General features: G+C 37.2%; 1 protein-coding gene across 12 annotated transcripts in view; it reads left to right on the forward strand.

Moving 5' to 3' along the window:
* Positions 1–20,633, forward strand: part of LOC107738276 (ensconsin-like) — a 58,998-nt gene that overhangs the window by 27,565 nt on the left and 10,800 nt on the right. For 5 of the 12 annotated variants that reach the window (XM_016550029.1, XM_016549994.1, XM_016550000.1 and 2 more), the window contains exons 2-6: positions 16,249–16,371; positions 16,469–16,543; positions 18,520–18,683; positions 19,234–19,348; positions 20,276–20,374. In XM_016550029.1, coding sequence (XP_016405515.1) covers positions 16,249–16,371; positions 16,469–16,543; positions 18,520–18,683; positions 19,234–19,348; positions 20,276–20,374 — 576 coding nt within the window. Of the gene's footprint in view, positions 1–5,424; positions 5,510–16,248; positions 16,372–16,468; positions 16,544–18,519; positions 18,684–19,233; positions 19,349–20,275; positions 20,375–20,633 lie in introns of those variants that run through there. The other 7 variants (XM_016550063.1, XM_016550039.1, XM_016550070.1 and 4 more) reach the window with 4 other exon arrangements.

Consider the following 20,633-nt stretch of genomic DNA (forward strand, 5'->3'; position numbering starts at 1 on the left):
ACGAGGACACCAGCGTGCATGCACGGGGAAGAGACCGGTCTCCCGAGGAGAGGCGCGCTCGGCATTTAAACAGCGGCGTTGATGAGGCTCCATTCGGTTCAGGTGTGCCCCATCACACGCCGCCAGCCCTGGCTATTTCAGCGCCCCTCCTCTCTCACGCACCCACTCATGTCGGGAGCCTGGCGAAGGGCGGCGATTAAGGGACGGGGTGATGCTGATAATTAGGGGGAGGCAGCCGACTCGTCACAGTGTGTTGATATCCAGCAGTAGAGCAATCAACCATAACTTCAGGCGAGCAGGCTCAGATGTTGGGAATACGTGGAAAGTCACCACTCCCGAATGAGTTTGCGCGAGAGAACGTAATCTTTTAGTTTTAAGTTGGTTTGAAAAATCAGGATAAGCGCAAGTAAGTACCATTTTGATTAGCCGTCGTACCTACAATGTTTGTGCACTGTGTAAACAGTGAGTGACGTATACGCGCGAGAGATCACTTCCGGCGCTTGCATAAACTACGCCAGAGCGCGTACACACCTCCCGCACCGGATGCCGTGCGCGTGCTCAAGGCAGTTGGACATAGTGTTGTATTAGATGTAAAAAATTATATAAATACTGTTCGGTTTCTCGCACAACCCGATCGTTTCGTGTCTTAGGACATCAATGTGTCGTCACGAGCCGCAGGGTTTAATTTGGATTTGTCTGTGTATGTTTTTTTTACTCTCATAGATTTTGTTACCATTGCCATGCATTATACGACTGATAGACTGCAACGGCTGGACTTAAAAATCATAATTTGTGTTCTACTGAAGAAACAAAGTCACATACATCTTGGATGCCCTGGGGGTAAGCAGATAAACATAAAATCTTCATTTTTGGGTGAACTATCCCTTTAATGATCATCAAACAACAAAGCAGCTGTGATAAAAATCTATATTTAATTTATACAGTGAACACTATCCAGTGTTATTTTCCCTAATTATTACATTTCTGTATTTGAATACTACTAACCTTATTTTATTTGTAACATATTCTGTTGTATTTACCTATGCTTGTAATTTGTGTATTTGTTCTTATTTTTACTGGCTGTTCTCTTGTCTCTTTAATCATGTTTAAACTTTCTTAGTTAATCTAGTAGTATTTGCTGTGGTATCAAAGAAGTACTTTGCTTTAAGTAATAAATGGAAAGCAAGTTAAATTGAAATATTTTTCTTTTCTTGCTGATCCGAAAAATGATCCGATCCGTGGGTCAAAAACCGTAATGTGAGCCGAACCGTGAGATTTGTGATCCGTTGAACCACTAGAAAACAGGCTAGACTAATTGATTCTTTGAATTGAAGAATTTATATTGTTTTTTAAAAATGAGAATCGATTAAAATCGAGAAATCAAATTTTTTTTTTCTTTACCCAGCCCTAATTGAAAAGGGCCTTCAGTAGCTATTTGAGCAGGTCCTTTTTAGCTGTTGTACGAACAGGACATATCAAGAGTCACGCCTGTTAGTAAATGCAGTTGTCAACCCCAAATACTGAATGTTAATGTGGTCTTATTCTGTATTCTGATTCTGTGTTGCTATGCTGTGCTTTCTTTCTTGTACCTTTCCCAAAGTGCTCATTGGATAAACTAGCACCCCGTTGTTTAGCAGGGAAGAAGGGCAGTAAATTTAGACAGAGCACTAAATGTGTCTAAGCTGCTCATTGGATCACTTGCTGAGAGAAAAATTGCATTCAAGGGTAAAGGTGTTAAGTTAAAGAAACAAAAGGTCTACTTTATTGATCCCCATGTGAAAATTCAGACTCAAATTGACTTGCATACAGAGATGGGCATAAATGCATAAAAAATGTATTTAAAATAAAAATACAGTATTTTGTATTTTGAAAATAGCCAATTTCACATATATCCAATGTGGGCATCCCCATAGGCTGAAGTGTCAAGCAAGTGTCAAGTATAAAAGCCACGTCCGTTTAAGGAGGAGTGCGCGCAGTCAGCAGGTTTGCGGCATAGAGGCAGGCGGAAGTATAAACAAGGCATCAACTGCACAAACCGCTTCTACAACGAGAGAAAGAGGCATCTGCGCAGTGATTCCACCACTTGCCGCGTTCCGTGTGAATGGGCCTTTAAGTCAAAAGTATAGGCCTACTTGACGGTATTCCACTCCATCTTGGAGCGCACGCACAAAAAACTGCCTGCCAACGTGTGAGTGTGAACTTAAATTTCCTTTTGCGGCATACTGCACTTATAAGAAGTGCAATTGCACCAAGCACATCACACTCTATTACTCATTACCATTCGTCCATGCTTCTTTTTCCACTCCAGCGTTTTCCTACTAAAAGCTGCACGGATATATTTGCTTACCCTGATAGGCCTTTTTCTATGTAAATGATTTAGAAATAGTTCAATCGATTCACACTTTATATCATCGCCACAATATGTATTGTCATTTCACACAGCCCTAACACAGGGCTCCAGACTGCGACTAAAACGGTCGCATTTGCGACCAAAAATATTAAATTGCGAGTGAAGTTTTTGCTGAGATCGCCACTGGCGACTATAGAAATTTACATGTGTTATGATTTAAAATTGGCATGTAATTACTTTTTTTCTGATTGTTTTGCGATCACATCTTTTGTTATGTTGACGTAGGCCTAATAAACTGAGACGATGTGCATCAAAGTTATAGTGGAAAAAAAGACTTTCAAACAGTCCTCATCTCTGCCGAACAGCAGTGTTGACGGCACATCTGCTGAAAGCTGCTCCAGTTGTGGTGGCATAAGAGAGCGGAGACGTGCGGAGTAAAAGTGCAGAAAAGCAGTGTCTATTTTTTGTGCAACTTGAACAAACTACAACTGGTAAAGCCGTAGGTGTGTGGATATTAACAATTTGTTTATAATCGCCAGGCTACTATGGCTTCTTGTTATCGAGATCTTTAGTCTAAATGCTGTGTTCTGTTAATGTGTGAGCTTCATATTAATTGTAGCACACTTGCTGACCAGTAATCGCAATAAGCTTTGTGCTCAGTTACCTTTTAATAAAGTATCAGCTTTAAAATTCTACCAAATACATATTAAAATACAAACAATAAATACCGGTTTGGCGCTCTTTATTGTGGCATGAGTGATCGCTTTAGCGCCTCAGTTCAAGCGGCATGTGAACCCATCACATCTTTCTCTTTAATACTATAGTGCGAAATAAACATGAATGGACATCAAAAGGTATTTTATAAGATACAGTAGGTTACATCTTACTGAAATGTCTCATCGTTGATTCAGTGTTTCAAAGTGCGGAAAACTAAACTTGTAAACAATGAGAAGTAACAATACGTTTACCTCAGAATAACCATTCAGCATCCGTAAGCTCATTAGTCAGCAAGAAAAAAGTAACTATAAAGAGGAGCATTTTGCTAAATTTGTGCACTAAAGATAAAGTTCAACACATCCTATATAACTATAATGTTACTAATGAAGAAAAACAGACTGGATGTGTGCAGGACATATGACAACATTTATAGGATGCATTGAGGAGGAGCCCAACTACACTCAATGACCAAGTGATGCTAAAATAATTATGGTCCATGAGATTCTGTGTAATAAACATTTCTTTGTGACTGAGATATAGTTCTCAATTTGGAAAAGACATACAGTATAGTTCCCAATTTAAGTGAACCATAAAGATGAGAAAGATGAGACATGACAGTATGACTGAAATGTTAAAGTGTTAAAAAAAATAAAACACGATTATTCTGTGGCACCTAAAAAAATAATTTGGTGCCTAATTTTGTTTCTTTTATGAGCCAATGGCCCAGTAACTTTAGGAGCCCAGTAACATGCACTAATGCTTAAAACACATTTAACAAGCTAGTTCATAAAAACAACAACCGATTAACTATCAAAACTATATAATGCAATTTTTTCCCTTGTTGGTGGTCTTTTATTCTTTCATGTTAACTGAAGGCAAATCTGAATGATGCGCTATTTTAACTTTAATCAATAAGTACAATTGACCATGACATCCTCACCTTATCTTATTCCATAAAAGTCGCTCACCCAATACTGAATGGAGTTGTACAGCTGCAGCTCACATGCATGAATGTTGGGGTTGGGGGGAGGGGGGCGTAGCTGAACTAAATCAGCACCCTGATAAAGGTATTTAAATACTAATTACACAGGGCTCTACAGTGCGACCATTTCAGTCGAAACCGACCCGATCATCATCATATTTGTGATTGCGCTCAGGGGAGCTTCAAAGGTTTCTACGTGTTTTTGCAGCGTTGAGTAATGTATCACAGACATATCTCACGAATCCTTTCATAAGCAAAGTGTAGACAGGGTTGCTGCACATCTCCATTCAAACAGCGGTGTTTCGTTTATGAATGAATGGGCATTTTTAAAGGAATCTAGTGAGTCAGTGATTCATGTTTACCCATTTATAAAGACAGTCACTTGCTTCATTCCTGAATGAATCAGCTGTTAGAATGAATCAATTGAATTAATGATTCTGTGATAAAATCAGTGACTTGCCGCCACCTGCTGTCAGTTTTAGTTTAATTCTTTAAAGTATTGTTTCAGTTATTTAAATCATTTAATATTTCTATATTCTAAATTCTGTATTTAAAACATTAATCTCATCATGAATTTATGGATTTAATTGCACTCATGCCACTTCTGAGCCTCATTAAATGTCTGAAAGTACACCAAGCCACTTTTGTGTTCTTCTGTGCCACCTCTACAAATTAATTTTGTTGAGCACAAGTGCTCCTAAAAAGAAAAGTAAGCGTAGAGCCCTGTTACATTTGATAAGTATTTTAAATACATCTAAAATACTGCCCATCCCTGCTTGCATATTTGTTTCTGTCATTTCACATTGTTTTAATGTATCATTACCCTGAATGTTAGGTGGTGTAAAATCCTGCAGATGTTATCTAACACACCCCGTAATAATATAATGGGTTAAATTCGGACCTGTTTTATTTGTCTTGTACTGGGTGGTGAGGGTAGGGCTCCTCTGCTCTCTCTTCCTCTCTCTGTAAGCTTAGCATTAGCTGCCGCTAAGCTGCTCAGATCTCTGAGCCTTCCCGCCCCAATACTCACACACACACACATCCTGGTGCCATGTAGAGAATCGCACACTAATCGCTGATCTCTCTCTCTCGCTCTCTTTAATCTTGTATTTGTTCTGTACTGCACACACTGCAATCACACACACAATTGTGATTTATAATCTCACATTTTACACACTCAAAGAGGGGGATCTGCTATCTCCTCTCAATCAGTCTAAGATTGAAGGGGCTGGGTCAAAGTCCAGTTTTTCTCACCCATGTCTCCATATTCCTTTCTTTATTTGACCATGAATGAGCACACACGTTATCATCAGCCTATGATGGATGTTGCATCCTTTGGACTCTGTGTATGCATGAGGTTGTGTCTGATGTATTGGATTAGGATGGCTTCCTTGGTGATGTAGACAAGAGGTTTGCATGAGGTTTTCCAGAATTCTCCAAAACTATGAGTGAGATTCAAGGTAAGATCTGTCAGTGATGTTTCCTAGACCAGATGTTTTTAAGCTTTTTAATGCCAAGATACCCCAAATACGATCCTCTTTGCAAGGAAACAGTTTCTAAAATGTAAAGGCAGTGCAATATTAATGTTGTGCATGAACAAATGTACGTTATACATAGGGGTGGAACGGTTCGCAGAAAAAAATCTAACCATACGGTTCTCCACACATGGTTCGGCATGCGCTAGGACTTAAATCTGACTTAAATCTGACAACGCATCTGTAATATGGTTTGCTATAAATAACACGTAAAACAAACAGGGTTCGGCTAATATAGCTATGTTTCTGTTGATGGATGCGCATTCTGGCTTTCCAATACATTACAACAACAGCGATGAAAAAAAATGAACGTACTGTATCAGTGCACTGGATCAGTGCATTCTCTTAAAGTGACAGCACTTTCTTAATATTAATCAAACAGCAACAACAAAGAAATCACTCACTGCTCTTGATTTAATAGCTTTTGTAACTTTAATAAAGATTAGTCTTTAATTTATACAGTCAAATATGCAATGCTGTTTTACATTTCATTACTTTATTCAATTTCTGTACCTAAAAACTAATGTTTAGTAACCTAAAAAAAAAAAAACTGAAAATCACTGTTTATTTTATTTGTATCTTTACTCTATTGTATTTATTTGTGCTGTTGCTTGAAGTTAGATAGATTATTCTTGTTTTCTTTATTTTTATTTGACAGTATAGTTTTTGCCTAAACATAGCACATAGCCTACCGAACCATACTGAAACCGTGACTCTAAAACAAAAACAAAAAAAAAAGGGATTTTGGAAAGTTTCCGGAAACTTACCGGAAATTTTCCACCCCTTTGCAATCCTAAATATTATATATTTTTAAATAATACATTTTTTAAATTATTTGCAAAATGTATTTAGTTTTCAGTGTATCTTTTTAATGGAAACTTGTTTCTACCACGGGATAAATAAAAAGGGTAATTATGACTGTTAGCTCACAATTCTGAATTAAAATTCTGAGTTTACATTTCAGAATTCAAGAAAAAAAGTCTGAATTGTGAAATAAAGAGTTGCAATTATCTTACCTATTTTTTTAATCCTTGGCGGAAATTGGCTTCCATATTTTTTTTGCTCTATATTGGAAAACATTTATAGTGCTTTTCACACTTTTTTTTAAAAATTAAAGTATTTGCATATTTGGTTATTTCTTGCTTTTTAAAGGGGTGGTTGACTGCTTTTTTTCTTGGCTTGATTGTGTTTATGGGGTGCAGTGTAACATGTCTTCATGCTTCATTTTAAAAAAATGCCTTATTTTTCATATATTTTACCTTTATTGTATGCCGCTGTCTCCATTGTCATTTGAATGGCCGGTTGACTTTCTGTTTCTATGATACCACTCCCTCAGAAATACGCAATGGGCTCAGATTGGTTAAGTGGCCCAGTGTGTTGTGATTCGTTAACCGCGTACTGCACATTGTCAGGAAACTTCACGCCCATTACCATTACGAGCAATAGTTGCATGTGCTCCGGTGGAATGTAAATAATGGTGTCAATATTGCCGTATCAATTTGAGCCAGAATCAGACCCAGATAGCAGTAATGAAGAGGATCAAGTAGAACCTCTGCAAGCACGGCTCTTAAAAGACGTTTCTGAATGGTAAGTTTTTTTTTGTATTTCTCAAAGATTTTAGATTACGTTTTTCTCCTGATTAAAGCTTTAATGTAGCTGAATACATGACTGAGTAGTACCATTGTTTTTAAAGGTATTGTTTAATTTATTAATTTATTGACAGCATGGCTTAGGGCTGCACGATAAATCGAAATGGAATCGAGATCGCGATTCGACAGAAGCTGCGATTGTCATGCGTATCTTTCAGTGAAGCACGGTTCTGTGATCAGCAGTAAATCTCCATCCAAAGGCCAGAGGGCGCTCTCGCGCTGAAACTCCAAATACGCCTCGCAGAAGAAACCCAGAAAATGCCTATCGCTGCAGCTGAATAAACAGAAGATTCAACTGCTTTCATTGATTCAACGTGACTAATAAACACACGACTACAGAAGCCACATCATCTCACAGAAGGATTTATTTCAAACACTCGACTGACGTTATGAAGTGAGTTTGGAGTAAAAATATGTTATTAAATGTGGTATTTTCACATGCTTTCAGATGGAGCAGCATTTACTACACAGAGCCGTAGTGCACTGAGAAGCTATGCAAACAGCTGTCATTATCGCGAACGATTTCTTCGATTTCATAATCGCGCAATAAAATCGTCTGGGGTTTTTTTTTTTTGCGTAACTTGTCAGTGACCTACGGCTATGTGTAGTAAATTCTGCTCCATCTGAAATCACGTGATGATGATTTCCTTCTGATTACAGAACCGGCTTTTTTAACAAAATGCGCATGAGAATCGCATTCGATTAATCGTGCAGCCCTAGCATGGCTACAACTCTTCCTCTTCTCTAAAGCCGTGCAATATGGCCCCGTCCTCTTTGTTGCATGTCCGGGGGCAGGGTTTATGTAAATCTCTGGGTTTGTGACGTAACGAACCCGGGAAGTAGCTCGTTGTAGTCCCTACAAGCTATTTTTGTAGGCATTAAACTGCCCGAATTTTAAAAGATGAAATCTCCGTTTGCATAGAACTTTCAGCGCCGTAACTTTGCAGATATTGTTTATGCTCAAACAGCAACATTACACACTAACTAACGTTAAAAAAGTGAAATCACAATCAACCACCCCTTTAAATGAGCACACCACAAGGTCCACTTCAAAAACTCCTGTCCTAAAGAAGTAAACTGATTTCTTTAGTCTTGTGCAGGCTAATGAAGGTCAACTGAAGTCATTCAGGTTTAACTTTCTTTAACTGTTTAGTTATGTTAGCTGCTCACATTAATCAAACAGAAGGTGCTCTGTCCTGTTGAATTCTGGATTGTGTTTGTAGACGTGATTGTGCCACGTGAAGACATTTGCCATTTATCTGGATTAAAGATGTGCCAGCTAGAGGGGGTGGGGACGTGTAATTGGTTGCATTTGATTTAGTCTGCTCACAAACAAGTGAACTCAAGGTCAGCGACACTAGGCTCAACTCTGACCTTTGCCCTTAAAGTTGGATCGTCTGACACCTGGGAAACAGGAAGACACTCATGGACACCATTCAGATTCTTTGCAGTGCTTCTTTGAGCATACTGTTATTTATGACTCATTAATCCTAATCTCAGATATTATTTTGGATGGATGGTGTGCAATTTGGGATTTTGTTTACCAGCTTGTTTAAGCTGGTAAACAAACGTTCGGTTTTAACAGGTTTCTCTTTCTCCTTCCTTCTTCCATATATTATCTTGTGTAACAAAAGCAGGCTCCTGATTTACATAGCATTTATCCGATGTTTTGTCTCAGACCTCGGCAGTTCTGCTTTGCTGCACACACTGGCATGGAAACTGTTCACAGCAGAGCCAAGATGGACAACATCGACAGCAGTAGAAAATAAGAAAGGCTACTGCTAGAGTGTCACACTGCATATGTGCCTGTGTTTGTATTTTAGTTTGCCTATCTATCTGTCTGTGCTTATTTGTATATTAGATAGCCCGAATGGAGGATATTTCCTTAAATCCTCCTTAACCTACATAATCTGCGGTACAAGCAGCGCACTACGAATGTATTGTGGATAATTTAGCTGCATGTACTTTGAAATAGATTCTGCGAAAGCTTGTTTCCGCCACAGAATAAAAAAAATAAAAAAGGTTGTTGACTTTTTATCTCACAATTCTGAGATATAAAATGCGAGATGAGATACGAACTCAGAATTGCAAAATATAAACTCAATTGCAATGAAAAAAGTCTGAATTGTGAGAAGTTACTTTTTAAATTTATTTTTAATTAATACATTTTTATTTTGTGGCAGAAGTGAAAAAACAGAATTGTGGGATGTAATCTCAGAATTCTGAGATGTAAATTGAAAATTGAGAGGAAAAAAGTCAGAATTGTGAGAAGTGCCAGGCACAATCCCCTTTATTTATTTATTGATTGATTGATTTTATTTATTTGTATTCCTTCGCACAAATGGGCTTCCATAAGAGTCAGTGTGCACTAATAACACTTCTTATACTTTGATTTACTAAGTAGCTATGGTTGTTTTTAAACAAAGCCTGTATCCCATCATATCTTGAGCCCTGTTCATCATTAGTTTATTTGTTGGCTAAGCAACTGTTCTAAAGTATGTGTAACTACCTTAATATAATTTAATTAACTCTGATTGCTGCTGTAGGTGGTTGGTGTCTGCGTACTCTTCCTGTTTATTCTGTACTGCCGTCATTACATACTTAACCAGCCTGCGCAACCCGGCACTCAGGACACAGATTAGTAAAATAATCAGGCATGGGCCTCAGAGCAAAGGTTCATGAGCTAGTACCATTTTATTTCCTGTGTTGGAATGGAGAGAAAATGCAAGAGAATGTGTTAAAAACCTGCCGGAACTAGCTCAGTTCATGCATTTTATGCCAAATCTCGAGAGGAAAGATTTCATGGTGCTGTAACTATGTAAACAAGTCTATCTTTTGTCCAAAGAATATATAGACTGACTGATGTTGACTTCGTTCCGAGCTTTGATTGTTTTTGCACCCCATGGGCATATATGGGTCAAATGAAAAGCCTTTATTAGCGAGCTGCATGAAGGCAAAATCAGGTGTTCACACAAACACGCCCCACAGGTGTCATGTTAAAGTCACAATAGCCTGGGGTTTGTTTAGATGGTGCATATTACAGAATGATTTCAGCCACATTTAGCTAACATTAGTGACATCTACCAAAGATCAAGCCATTTGCGGTGCACTGATATGTAGGGCTGTGTATCGTTCAAAAATTTTCGATACCGATACCTTGACTTCGATACCGGTTCCTGAACGATACTTTTTTCGATACCAATTTTATGAAATCAATTTTAACAAGATTACATTATCTAAAAAAAAAAAAACTTATTTTTATTTTATGTTGCAAATTCCAAAACGTAATTTTAGAGCTGATAACAGAGGCTTGAGCCATTGATATGCAGGCTAACGCAGTTATTAATGCAGTGTAATGCGGTTATTAGAGAGAGGGAGAGAGAGAGATTAAGTGCGTGTGAATACCTGTGTCTATGCATCTCTCAGCAGCAAGTTAAACTCCTTCATGAACCTCGCTTCTGAAAAATGTCATGTAGCTTTTCAGCTGCGAAGCTATTTTACTGATAAATTCGCTGTGCAGCGCTGACAAGAAGTTTCTGTTCGCGTGTGTCTGCACTGTGTGTGCGTCTATGAGAGAGACTGGGAGAAAGAAAGCGTGATTTCCGTAGCCTACATAAAAAAGGTGGAAGACATGGAAATAGTTTGTCATTTTTTACCCTATTGTTTGTTATATTTATTTGCTCAATGTCTTCTGGGGTTTTGGTTCTCTTACGGTTGTAGATAGCCCAAAGTATCATTGTGTTTGGGCCCCCCCTTGACGAGCGAACATAGGCACGTTTTTAGAATGCCTATGCGTAAATCCGGCCCTGTTAGACGGCAATCGGAAGTTATTACAAACACTCGATGGTGGTTTAAAGTGAGTTTTGAGTAAAAGCGGAATATAAATCTTATTTATTGTCTTATGTAGCATGATGCTACAGTTTGCATGAATGGTCATTGTTTGTCTCAGAAAGGTGATATCTTGCATTTTTGGAAGGAAGGTAAAATGGGTCAGATGGAGTTTGGCCTGGGATAAATCAGGAGCAACATTGTCCTGGAATCTAGAGCGAGTGAGTGACGGCTGTTTCAGTTCCATCTCCTCAGGGATCGCACATGGAAATAGATTGAATAATATCACAATAGCTCTGTTCTAACACGTAACGAGCTGTGTAGACAGCATCCTAACAGTCATAGAACACCATTAGGGTGGATGTTTTCCGAAAGTGACTTGTTCATAAAATCCTCAGACAATTTAGCATTTTGTTGAAGGAATTGGGATTTCAAAACTGCATGTGCCCTAACGCATAATATGGAGATTTACTTGTAAATATAAGATGCATATCTATAGCTCTGACAGATTTTAAATTGTAATTTTAGCAGTCCCTGAAATGGGTCGTACTGACATTACCTGAGTGGTTGAAGTAAATACGCTACAGCACTCATTCAAAGACATGCATTTATTGCTTGGACAGAGCAAGAACACCTTCTGAAATGCATGTGCAGATTCAGTCGAGTGATAAGGTTAACCTCTTTAACTTAATGCTGTTGAACTGAATTTACAAAGTAAACTATCTGGTAAAATAACCATAACATTAGCAGCAACACTGAAATACAAACTCGATTCTGTCAGTCAGATGCGCGTTAAAGTTGCATGTGTAACTATAACTATAACTATGTTTTCTTTCAGAATCATCATTGGCTGGTAGAAAGAAGAAATAGGTTACATAAAAATTTTTACTTAAAAATGAATATAAGGTAAATGTGCGAATAATTCTGGGGGATAAAATTGTCATCTTGCGTTGATGCAGTTTGTCAAGAACATGATGGAGGACGACTGACTGCATGATGAAGCCTGGCTATTAGAATGCAGTTACATGCCCCTAAAATTAGGGATATGAGTGCAAAAATGACCCTGGATGGGTGTGTCTTGTATTTGTATCATACAGTATGATATAGTTTAGCAATATCACATGACATGGGCAAGAGAGCTGATTTTTCTTGAAATATCTGCATGATTATTGTGATATTGATTTTATACAACAGTTCAATAAACAATAAGTTAAAAAAGTGACTTGTTCCTAAAATCCTCAGACAATTTAGCATTTTGTTGAAGGAATTGGGATTTCAAAACTTCATGTGCCCTACGCATAATATGGAGATTTACTTGTAAATATAAGATGCATATTTATAGCTCTGACAGATTTTAAATTGTAATTTTAGCAGTCCCTGAAATGGGGTCATACTGACATTACCTGAGTGGTTGAAGTTAATACGCTACAGCACTCATTCAAAGACATGCATTTATTGCTTGGACAGAGCAAGAACACCTTCTGAAATGCATGTGCAGATTCAGTCGAGTGATAAGGTTAACCTCTTTAACTTAATGCTGTTGAACTGAATTTACAAAGTAAACTATCTGGTAAAATAACCATAACATTAGCAGCAACACTGAAATACAAGCGCGATTCTGTCAGTCAGATGCGCGTTAAAGTTGCATGTGTTACTATAACTATAACTGTGTATTCTTTCAGAATCATCATTGGCTGGTAGAAAGAAGAAATAGGTTACATAACATTTTTTACTTAAAAATGAATACAAGGTAAATGTGCGAATAATTCTGGGGGATAAAATTGTCATCTTACGTTGATGCAGTTTGTCAAGAACATGATGCAGGACGACTGACTGCATGATGAAGCCTGGCTATTAGAATGCAGTTACATGCCCCTAAAATTAGGGATATTAGTGCAAAAATGACCCTGGATGGGTGTGTCTTGTATTTGTATCATACAGTATGATATAGTTTAGCAATATCACATGACATGGGCAAGAGAGCTGATTTTTCTTAAATATCTGCATGATTGCAAATGTGATATTGATTTTATACAACAGTTCAATAGACAATAAGTTAATATTGTGTTACATTTTAGACTCATTGTCAGTATCGTCTGTTTTTGTGTAATTTCACACAAATTATGAAATTAAAGCCCAAGCATCATTACGAAAATAAAGCCCTAGCAGAACTGTTGTGCATCTCTGATCAACACACAGTGGTTTCATTACTGAATGAATCAACATTTTTAAACAAAACAAGTGAGGCAATGATTCAGTGAGCCATTCCCGTTTGAACGAATCGATTGAATGAATGACTGAATGTCTCACTAATTAAGACAGTGATTTGCTGCCACCTACTGGTGCTTTTTGTTTTATATTTAGAGTAAGCTTTTTAAAAAAATATTTTTTTATAATTTTATATTTCAGTATTTATTTGTATTTTTGTATGTTGAATTAAAATATTTCTTCCTAAAGCTATTTTTGTAGTGTCTATTAAGTGCTTTTCTAATTTAACACAATAATGACTTTAAATTATCTTTAATAATAACTATCTTTAATTAATCTGCACATGATGTGTTAATTAATCTCATTAATTTGAGATTAATTCGATTAATTAATCAGTACATTATGGTTTTAATTGGATAAAAAAATGTAAGCACTTGATAGCCCTATTAAAAACATAAAAAATACACATAATAATAGGGCCCTATGAAATCAGTTAGACACCAGTCCATTTAGCAGTTTAATTGTACAGCCCTACTTTTGAATTATTCATCTATTTGATTTATTTATCGTGTTATACTATAAGTTCTATTTTAATGACTGGTTTCTGTGATTCCTTGTGACTTGAAATCATAGGGTCCTAGTGTATTATGTAGAAAAGTTGAAAATGAAAAATGACTTTTGCTAAAATGTTCTTTGCTAGTTTTGATTATTTTTGTCCTTTATCCATTCCCTCCCCATCTAGACACACCATCTGGCCATGGCTTGTTCATTCCCTCCTGCCCCACAATGGAATTATGGGTAGCACTCTTTAAGCCTTATTAAAAACATAAAAAATACACATAATAATAGGGCCCTATGAAATCAGTTAGACACCAGTCCATTTTGCAGTTTAATTGTACAGCCCTACTTTTGATTTATTCATCTATATGATTTATTTATTGTGTTATACTATAAGTTCTATTTTAATGACTGGTTTCTGTGATTCCTTGTGACTTGAAATCATAGGGTCCTAGTGTATTATGTAGAAAAGTTGAAAATGAAAAATGACTTTTGCTAAAATGTTCTTTGCTAGTTTTGATTATTTTTGTCCTTTATCCATTCCCTCCCCATCTAGACACACCATCTGGCCATGGCTTGTTCATTCCCTCCTGCCCCACAATGGAATTATGGGTAGCACTCTTTAAAGATCACAGTTTGTGGGAGCCGTAATACACACTAGCATGTTGGTGATGGCATGTATAGGACAGCTATAGTTTTTTTATGCTATTGAAGCATCTTATAATGTTTGAATGTCACGATTGCTACAGAAATGCCTTGTACTTCATTTGTAACAGCATTGTTTGGGATATTATTTAACAAGATGCTTAACCCCAAGTTAATTGAGGGACATTGTGTCTGCAATTTCTGTATTGTAAGGTTGTATGAAAAGCATGATGCACAACAAGGAAACACATAGCTATTATTGATTGATGTGTGTGATGACGCACACCGGAGGAAGCTGATTGGTTATAGAGAGGGAATCAATGACACAATTAAACCAGTTTGCTGATATCACAGTTTGTGGGAGCCGTAATACACACTAGCATGTGGGTGATGGCATGTATAGGTAGGGCTGGGTATCGAGTTTGAAACTTTTTAGGCACCGACCGAATTGCCTCGATACCATCGAGTAAGATTGTATAAACATCAACAAGCTGAAAAATAAAACCAAAGTAATCTTGTTAAAATTGATTTCATAAAATTGGTATCGAAAAAAGTATCGTTCAGGAACCGGTATCGAAGTCAAGGTATCGGTATCGATATCGAACATTTTTTAACGATACCCAGCCCTATGTATAGGACAGCTATAGTTTTTTTTTTTATGCTATTGAAGCATCTTATAATGTTTGAATGTCACGATTGCTACAGAAATGCCTTGTACTTCATTTGTAACAGCATTGTTTGGGATATTATTTAACAAGATGCTTAACCCCAAGTTAATTGAGGGACATTGTGTCTGCAATTTCTGTATTGTAAGGTTGTATGAAAAGCATGATGCACAACAAGGAAACACATAGCTATTATTGATTGATGTGTGTGATGACGCACACCGGAGGAAGCTGATTGGTTATAGAGAGGGAATCAATGACACAATTAAACCAGTTTGCTGATTCTGACATTGGCTGTTTGCTTTAGTATCTGTTACTGATCACAGGAAGCTTGCAGATGTAGAGACCTGGTTATAGAAACACTACAAATATACTTGCTGTCTGTAGATGGTTGAACCTTCTCAAGCCATATACTTTATATGTTTACCCATGGATTCATAAGCCTATCTGGCATCTGTTTTCAAGGAAATGTTTACTGCCCAGGCTGAGGTCTGTCAGGTCATAGACCTTCTTAACAGTCACTTCCTAAAAGAGTGTGAAGGGGTCTTTAAGTAAGTCAACATTATGTAGAGAGCACAGCTTTGCTTTTTGACACTGCTTTGGTGCAATCTGTATTGTGAAAATCATTCTGCTAATAAAAATGACATTTTTAGAAATAAATAAAACTTCATTCAGTTTTCCAGTTTAGAAATGACAACATGAGACCAGTATGTGTACCTTTTTTGGTTCACACCTGTGTAAATATTGGATCTCCTGGTCGTTGCCATGTTTACTTAAAGTATTATAATGTAAACATTTTATTTCCTCATAATATATACATTATCAATATTTAATGTTTTTTATTTTGTATTATTTAATATATATAATATTTACTAAATATATATCTATTTTAAATTTATATCCTTTATATATTAATATGTATTATGTGTTTAATATGTTTCATTTTAATATTGAGACCACCAGTGCAGTTGATAATGATAGTCCTGGGTGTTTCAGATATGAATAACTCACTTTGTATTTTCACTTTCTCTTTTTCTTCATTCTCGATATAGTGATGAATAAACAGGTTGGGTTTTTCCCCTTCTCTCTCTCCTCTGTCTTTGTCATTCAGGCTCTGACTACCTTCTTAGAGCAGATGAGAAGTCGTCATGGAGTCGACCGGACTCATCTGCCTCTGGACAGTACACCTACACCATTCCCAGCCCTACAGAGATACACATCGTTACCAGACCAGGTCAGATTCACCGCACATACTACTCGCTGTATATACACAGTCATCTTCCAGCTTTACTGCTAGAGCTCATCCAGAGTTTGTGTGCTTGTGTTTGCAGAGCCTCTCACACATAAGATCGATGAAAGGCAGAGACTCGCCCGTGAAAGAAGGGAGGAGCTGGAGAAGCAGAATGGTACAACAAACATACACACGTTGTGATTAAAGACAACATGAAAGTGCCCTTGCAATGCATGTAACTTTCTTAGTGTGACATATTCCAGAATGAAGCAGTATATTCAGTGGGAAATTAGGTAATTAGGTAAATTGTAATGCATTTGTATCAGTTTGGTCAGGAAAAATTTGACACATTGGACAATTTAATATCTCTTTTTAACCTCTCGACTGATTTTCTTATACTACGACGTACTACATACTACAACAAAACCAGGTAAAAGATGTACATTTTATGTGTAATTGATGCTTTCTTTTTTTTTATCACTTTTGTGCTCCCTCAGAGAATGATGGGAAATGTAGTTTGGTCATGCAAGACCTCATAATGAGTCTCAGTGAATAGTTCTAGCAAGCTTCAAATCTATTATTCTCACACAAAATGTTAAAAACTAAACAGTCACAGCTAAAACTTCACATTGACAGCTTGACATTTAGTTCTTATGAATAGTAACAATTAACTTTTTTTTTTTTTTTTTACATATTCTTTAATTGACACACTTCCCGGCACAACTGAAATGCCATTCACGTATGTCATACTTTTGTTTGGACTAAAAGCCATTATAAGAACAGAGACAATTATTAAGAAAGTATATGAGGTCCATATGCTTGGTCATTTATTTCATGTTGCCTTTAAGGGTTGGGACACTGTAGAAATGTCCTTTGACCAGAGACCCACTCAGTCCTAATGAGAGTCTTAATGGGTAATAAGTGTAGTCTAAAAGCAAATTTAGATGTTCACGTACTGTTCTTGTAAATCATGTGAATTCTTATGTCAAAACAAACCTTTGCCATGTAAAGCCCTAGGTTACTCTTTTTTTTTTTTTTTTACCCATTTTGCTCTTTCTCGTGTCTGTGTGTTCTCCTCTGTTCGTAACTGCATGACTAACTGAATGGGGCAGGTTGCTGTGGCAGTTGTTATGTAAACTCTTGGCAAGGTGGTTCCCAGGACACCCGGTTTTATGTAAAGGGTTAGAGGCCAGGACAAAAAGGCCAGAGAGAGATTGGCAGATTAATTTTTCTCATTTTATTGAAGTGCTTGGATGCTAATGAAATTGATAATCCACAATGTTGATTATTTACATCTGCCTTTCTTTATATTTGATAATTTTTTACCCGAGGATCACTTTCCACAGCTTTTTGACCATTTCCCACCTTTTCTCTGGGCTGTAGCATTAAATTCACTTTTTTTGTGTGCAACTGTACCTTTAAGACTTGTTATAATCAGCTAATCTGTGTGAACTGTGTAACAATTTTTTCAGGTTGTGGAGTCCAGTATTGTTGTGTTGCCCCGTCCTTCAATAACAGTCTTTTTCAACAATTAAAAAACAAAGGTTTTAAAAGAAAAGTTAAAAAGCCTTGAATTTTAAATGTTTATTGGCCTTATTGAAAGATGGATGGGTGGATGGATTGATAGATGGACAGGTTGATGGATCGATCGATAGATGGTTCAAGAGATATAGATTGGATCGAACAATAGGTCGATATATAGACTGATTGATTTCCAGACCTCCTTACACCAGAAAAGTTAAGTTGAAATTATAAACGAATCAAATTTTCCAGCAAGTTTTTCTGAATTTAGGTTGCTAAAGGTGCAGCACTTGATTAAGGATTTTAGATGACGCCAACACATGCGAAGACTCTAGATGATGCCAACTTTGGATCGACAGAACTGTCAGATATTATCCTTATATTGTAATCATTATGAGCACAAGCTGTAATCGCTGCCTCACACATTCACTGTGTCACATAATGTGTTGTCTTAAAGTTGAATATTACATATGGACCTTACTTTGACACACTCATCTCCGGCTGATAACAGAATACTAATTGTAACATTGAAACAAGGTTTTTTTTTTTTAAAGCTGCTTTGAAACAGTATGCATTGTAAAAATTGCTATACAAATAAACTTAAACTTGAACTGAATTGTGTGTGTGCAGCTGCACGGGGTTCCAAGTGGATGGAGAGAGAGGAGAGATCCCGACAGTTTCATGAGAGACAGCTGGAGGAGCGCAGGAAAAGGCTTGATGAGCAGCGGGATAAAGAAGACCGGAGACGCGCTGCTGTGGAGGAGAAACGACGGCAGAAACTGGAGGAGGAGAAGGTGAGGTCACCAGGAAACCCTTTACTGCAGTTGATCTACCAGAGACTACTTTTTTTGACGCTAAGCCCCACTTTGTCCACAACAATATTCAAAGGTCCTCCTATCTCCTATCTCCTCCAGAACATAAGCTGATATGTTCCTCTGGCACTTGTGTTGTTAACTAAAAAAAACTGAAAATATATGTCCGATTACTGTTGTACATTGTTAGTTTTTTTTGTTTTTGTTTTTAACAAAGATTGTTAGTACAACAAAATTTAAATAATATTAAGACTGCCCTGGACATTTGCTGAGGCTCCTTGGTTGAGAACCATTACTTTGTCATCACTGTGAAGATATACAGAGACCCTTTCTTTATTATTGTAAAGGAAATACTAAAGGCAAATCATTCATTTTGTACAAAGGGCCCATCAGTATAGACTTGCACTTTTGGTGTGTGTGTGTGTGTTAGGGGGTGGACATGCAGGATAAATTATTGAAAAACAAAATAAAAGGACATTTTTGTCCAATTTAAATGCTCTCTGGATTGAGAATGTCCTTGTGTACGTTTCAGGCCCGGTATGAGGCTGTTATCAGGAGGACCATGGAGAGGAGTCAGAGAGTCATGCCGAAGTCCAACCGCTGGAGCTGGGGTGGAACACTCTCTGCTAGCACCTCACACAACAGCGGTAAACACACACACACACACACACACACACATGCACAGAATGATCAATGTGATCATACTGCATAAAGAGATTCTGGAAAACGTAAATACTCACACATAAAATTATGTTGCTTGTTGTATAGAGGTGGGCTATAACATCTTGTGTAGAAGTGTTTGTACTTCTAACTAGTGGTCGACCGATAATGGTTTTTTGACAGCCGATGCCGATATCTTGGAAAGCAGGGTGGCCGATATAAAGCGATATAATTTTATTTATTTTAATTAATGTTTAAGAAATTTGAAATAATTTGAAAATGGATTAAAAAGTAAATGTGTTAAATAAACATACTTATACTTTAGATGACAAAGTGGGAGGGAGAATGTGAGCACTGTGCTCAGGCGCTGCCGCTGTCAAAATAAAAGTCCCGCCTTGAACGCATCGGCCAAACAGGAAAACTTAGGCCGATATAAAAAAAAAAAAGAAGCCAAATATAGGCCGATATATCGGTCGATCACTACTTCTAACTTTTGTCTGGATGATAATGAAACAGAAGAAAAAAATCAAATACTGGGAATATTTCGAACCCTATTCAATTGCTTACAGGTGCTTTAAAACTTCTCTTTTCGGTATTGTGATTTCAGATTTTTTTCAATTGATTGTGCAACCCAAATACAAGCTCACTTTAGCCTGGTTGTCAGGATTTAAAATCCTAATATTAGTGCTTTTTAGAGTGTTTAAATATAAATTAATATTGTTTGCACTTGCAGTACAGCATGTTTCTTTATGCTCTGCTCACATTTGCTGACTCAGAGCCATGAGCTCACTGCACACTCCCTTTGTTTCCTTTATTTTCTGCTCCATCAATATCCCTCTTCCCCTTTCTCTGTATGGTTCTGAATCCTTCTTTCTCTCTTTCTTTCACTGCTTCTCTCTATATTTCTTTCTCAGGTTTTGATGATTCTGCTCTCTTTCCGTTGGATCTAGCTGGGCTGGAGCACTATCATGGTGTTTTCAGCGTGGCGCGTCAGCAGCCGTTTTGCTCTAAATGTGAAATATAATCATCAGTGTAGAGCAGCAGACTAGCAGCGCTAGCTAGAGCTTGTAGCATCACCCATAAACGAGTTAGCTTTCTTTTAATTTCCTGTGAACGGTTGGCATGGAGCCAGAAACATGAACAAACTGCTTAACCAGTAGTATGTTGGATGTGGCTTGTAGCTTTAGTAGTTTTTGTTTTAAAGGGGACATTTATCCTTTTTTTCTTTATAGTCCACTTTTCGCACCAACATTATTCTTACATTTAGGTTTT

This window comes from Sinocyclocheilus rhinocerous, unplaced genomic scaffold, assembly GCF_001515625.1.
Source record: "Sinocyclocheilus rhinocerous isolate Xijiao unplaced genomic scaffold, SAMN03320098_v1.1 scaffold2716, whole genome shotgun sequence".
In the NCBI taxonomy this organism is placed as follows: domain Eukaryota; kingdom Metazoa; phylum Chordata; class Actinopteri; order Cypriniformes; family Cyprinidae; genus Sinocyclocheilus; species Sinocyclocheilus rhinocerous.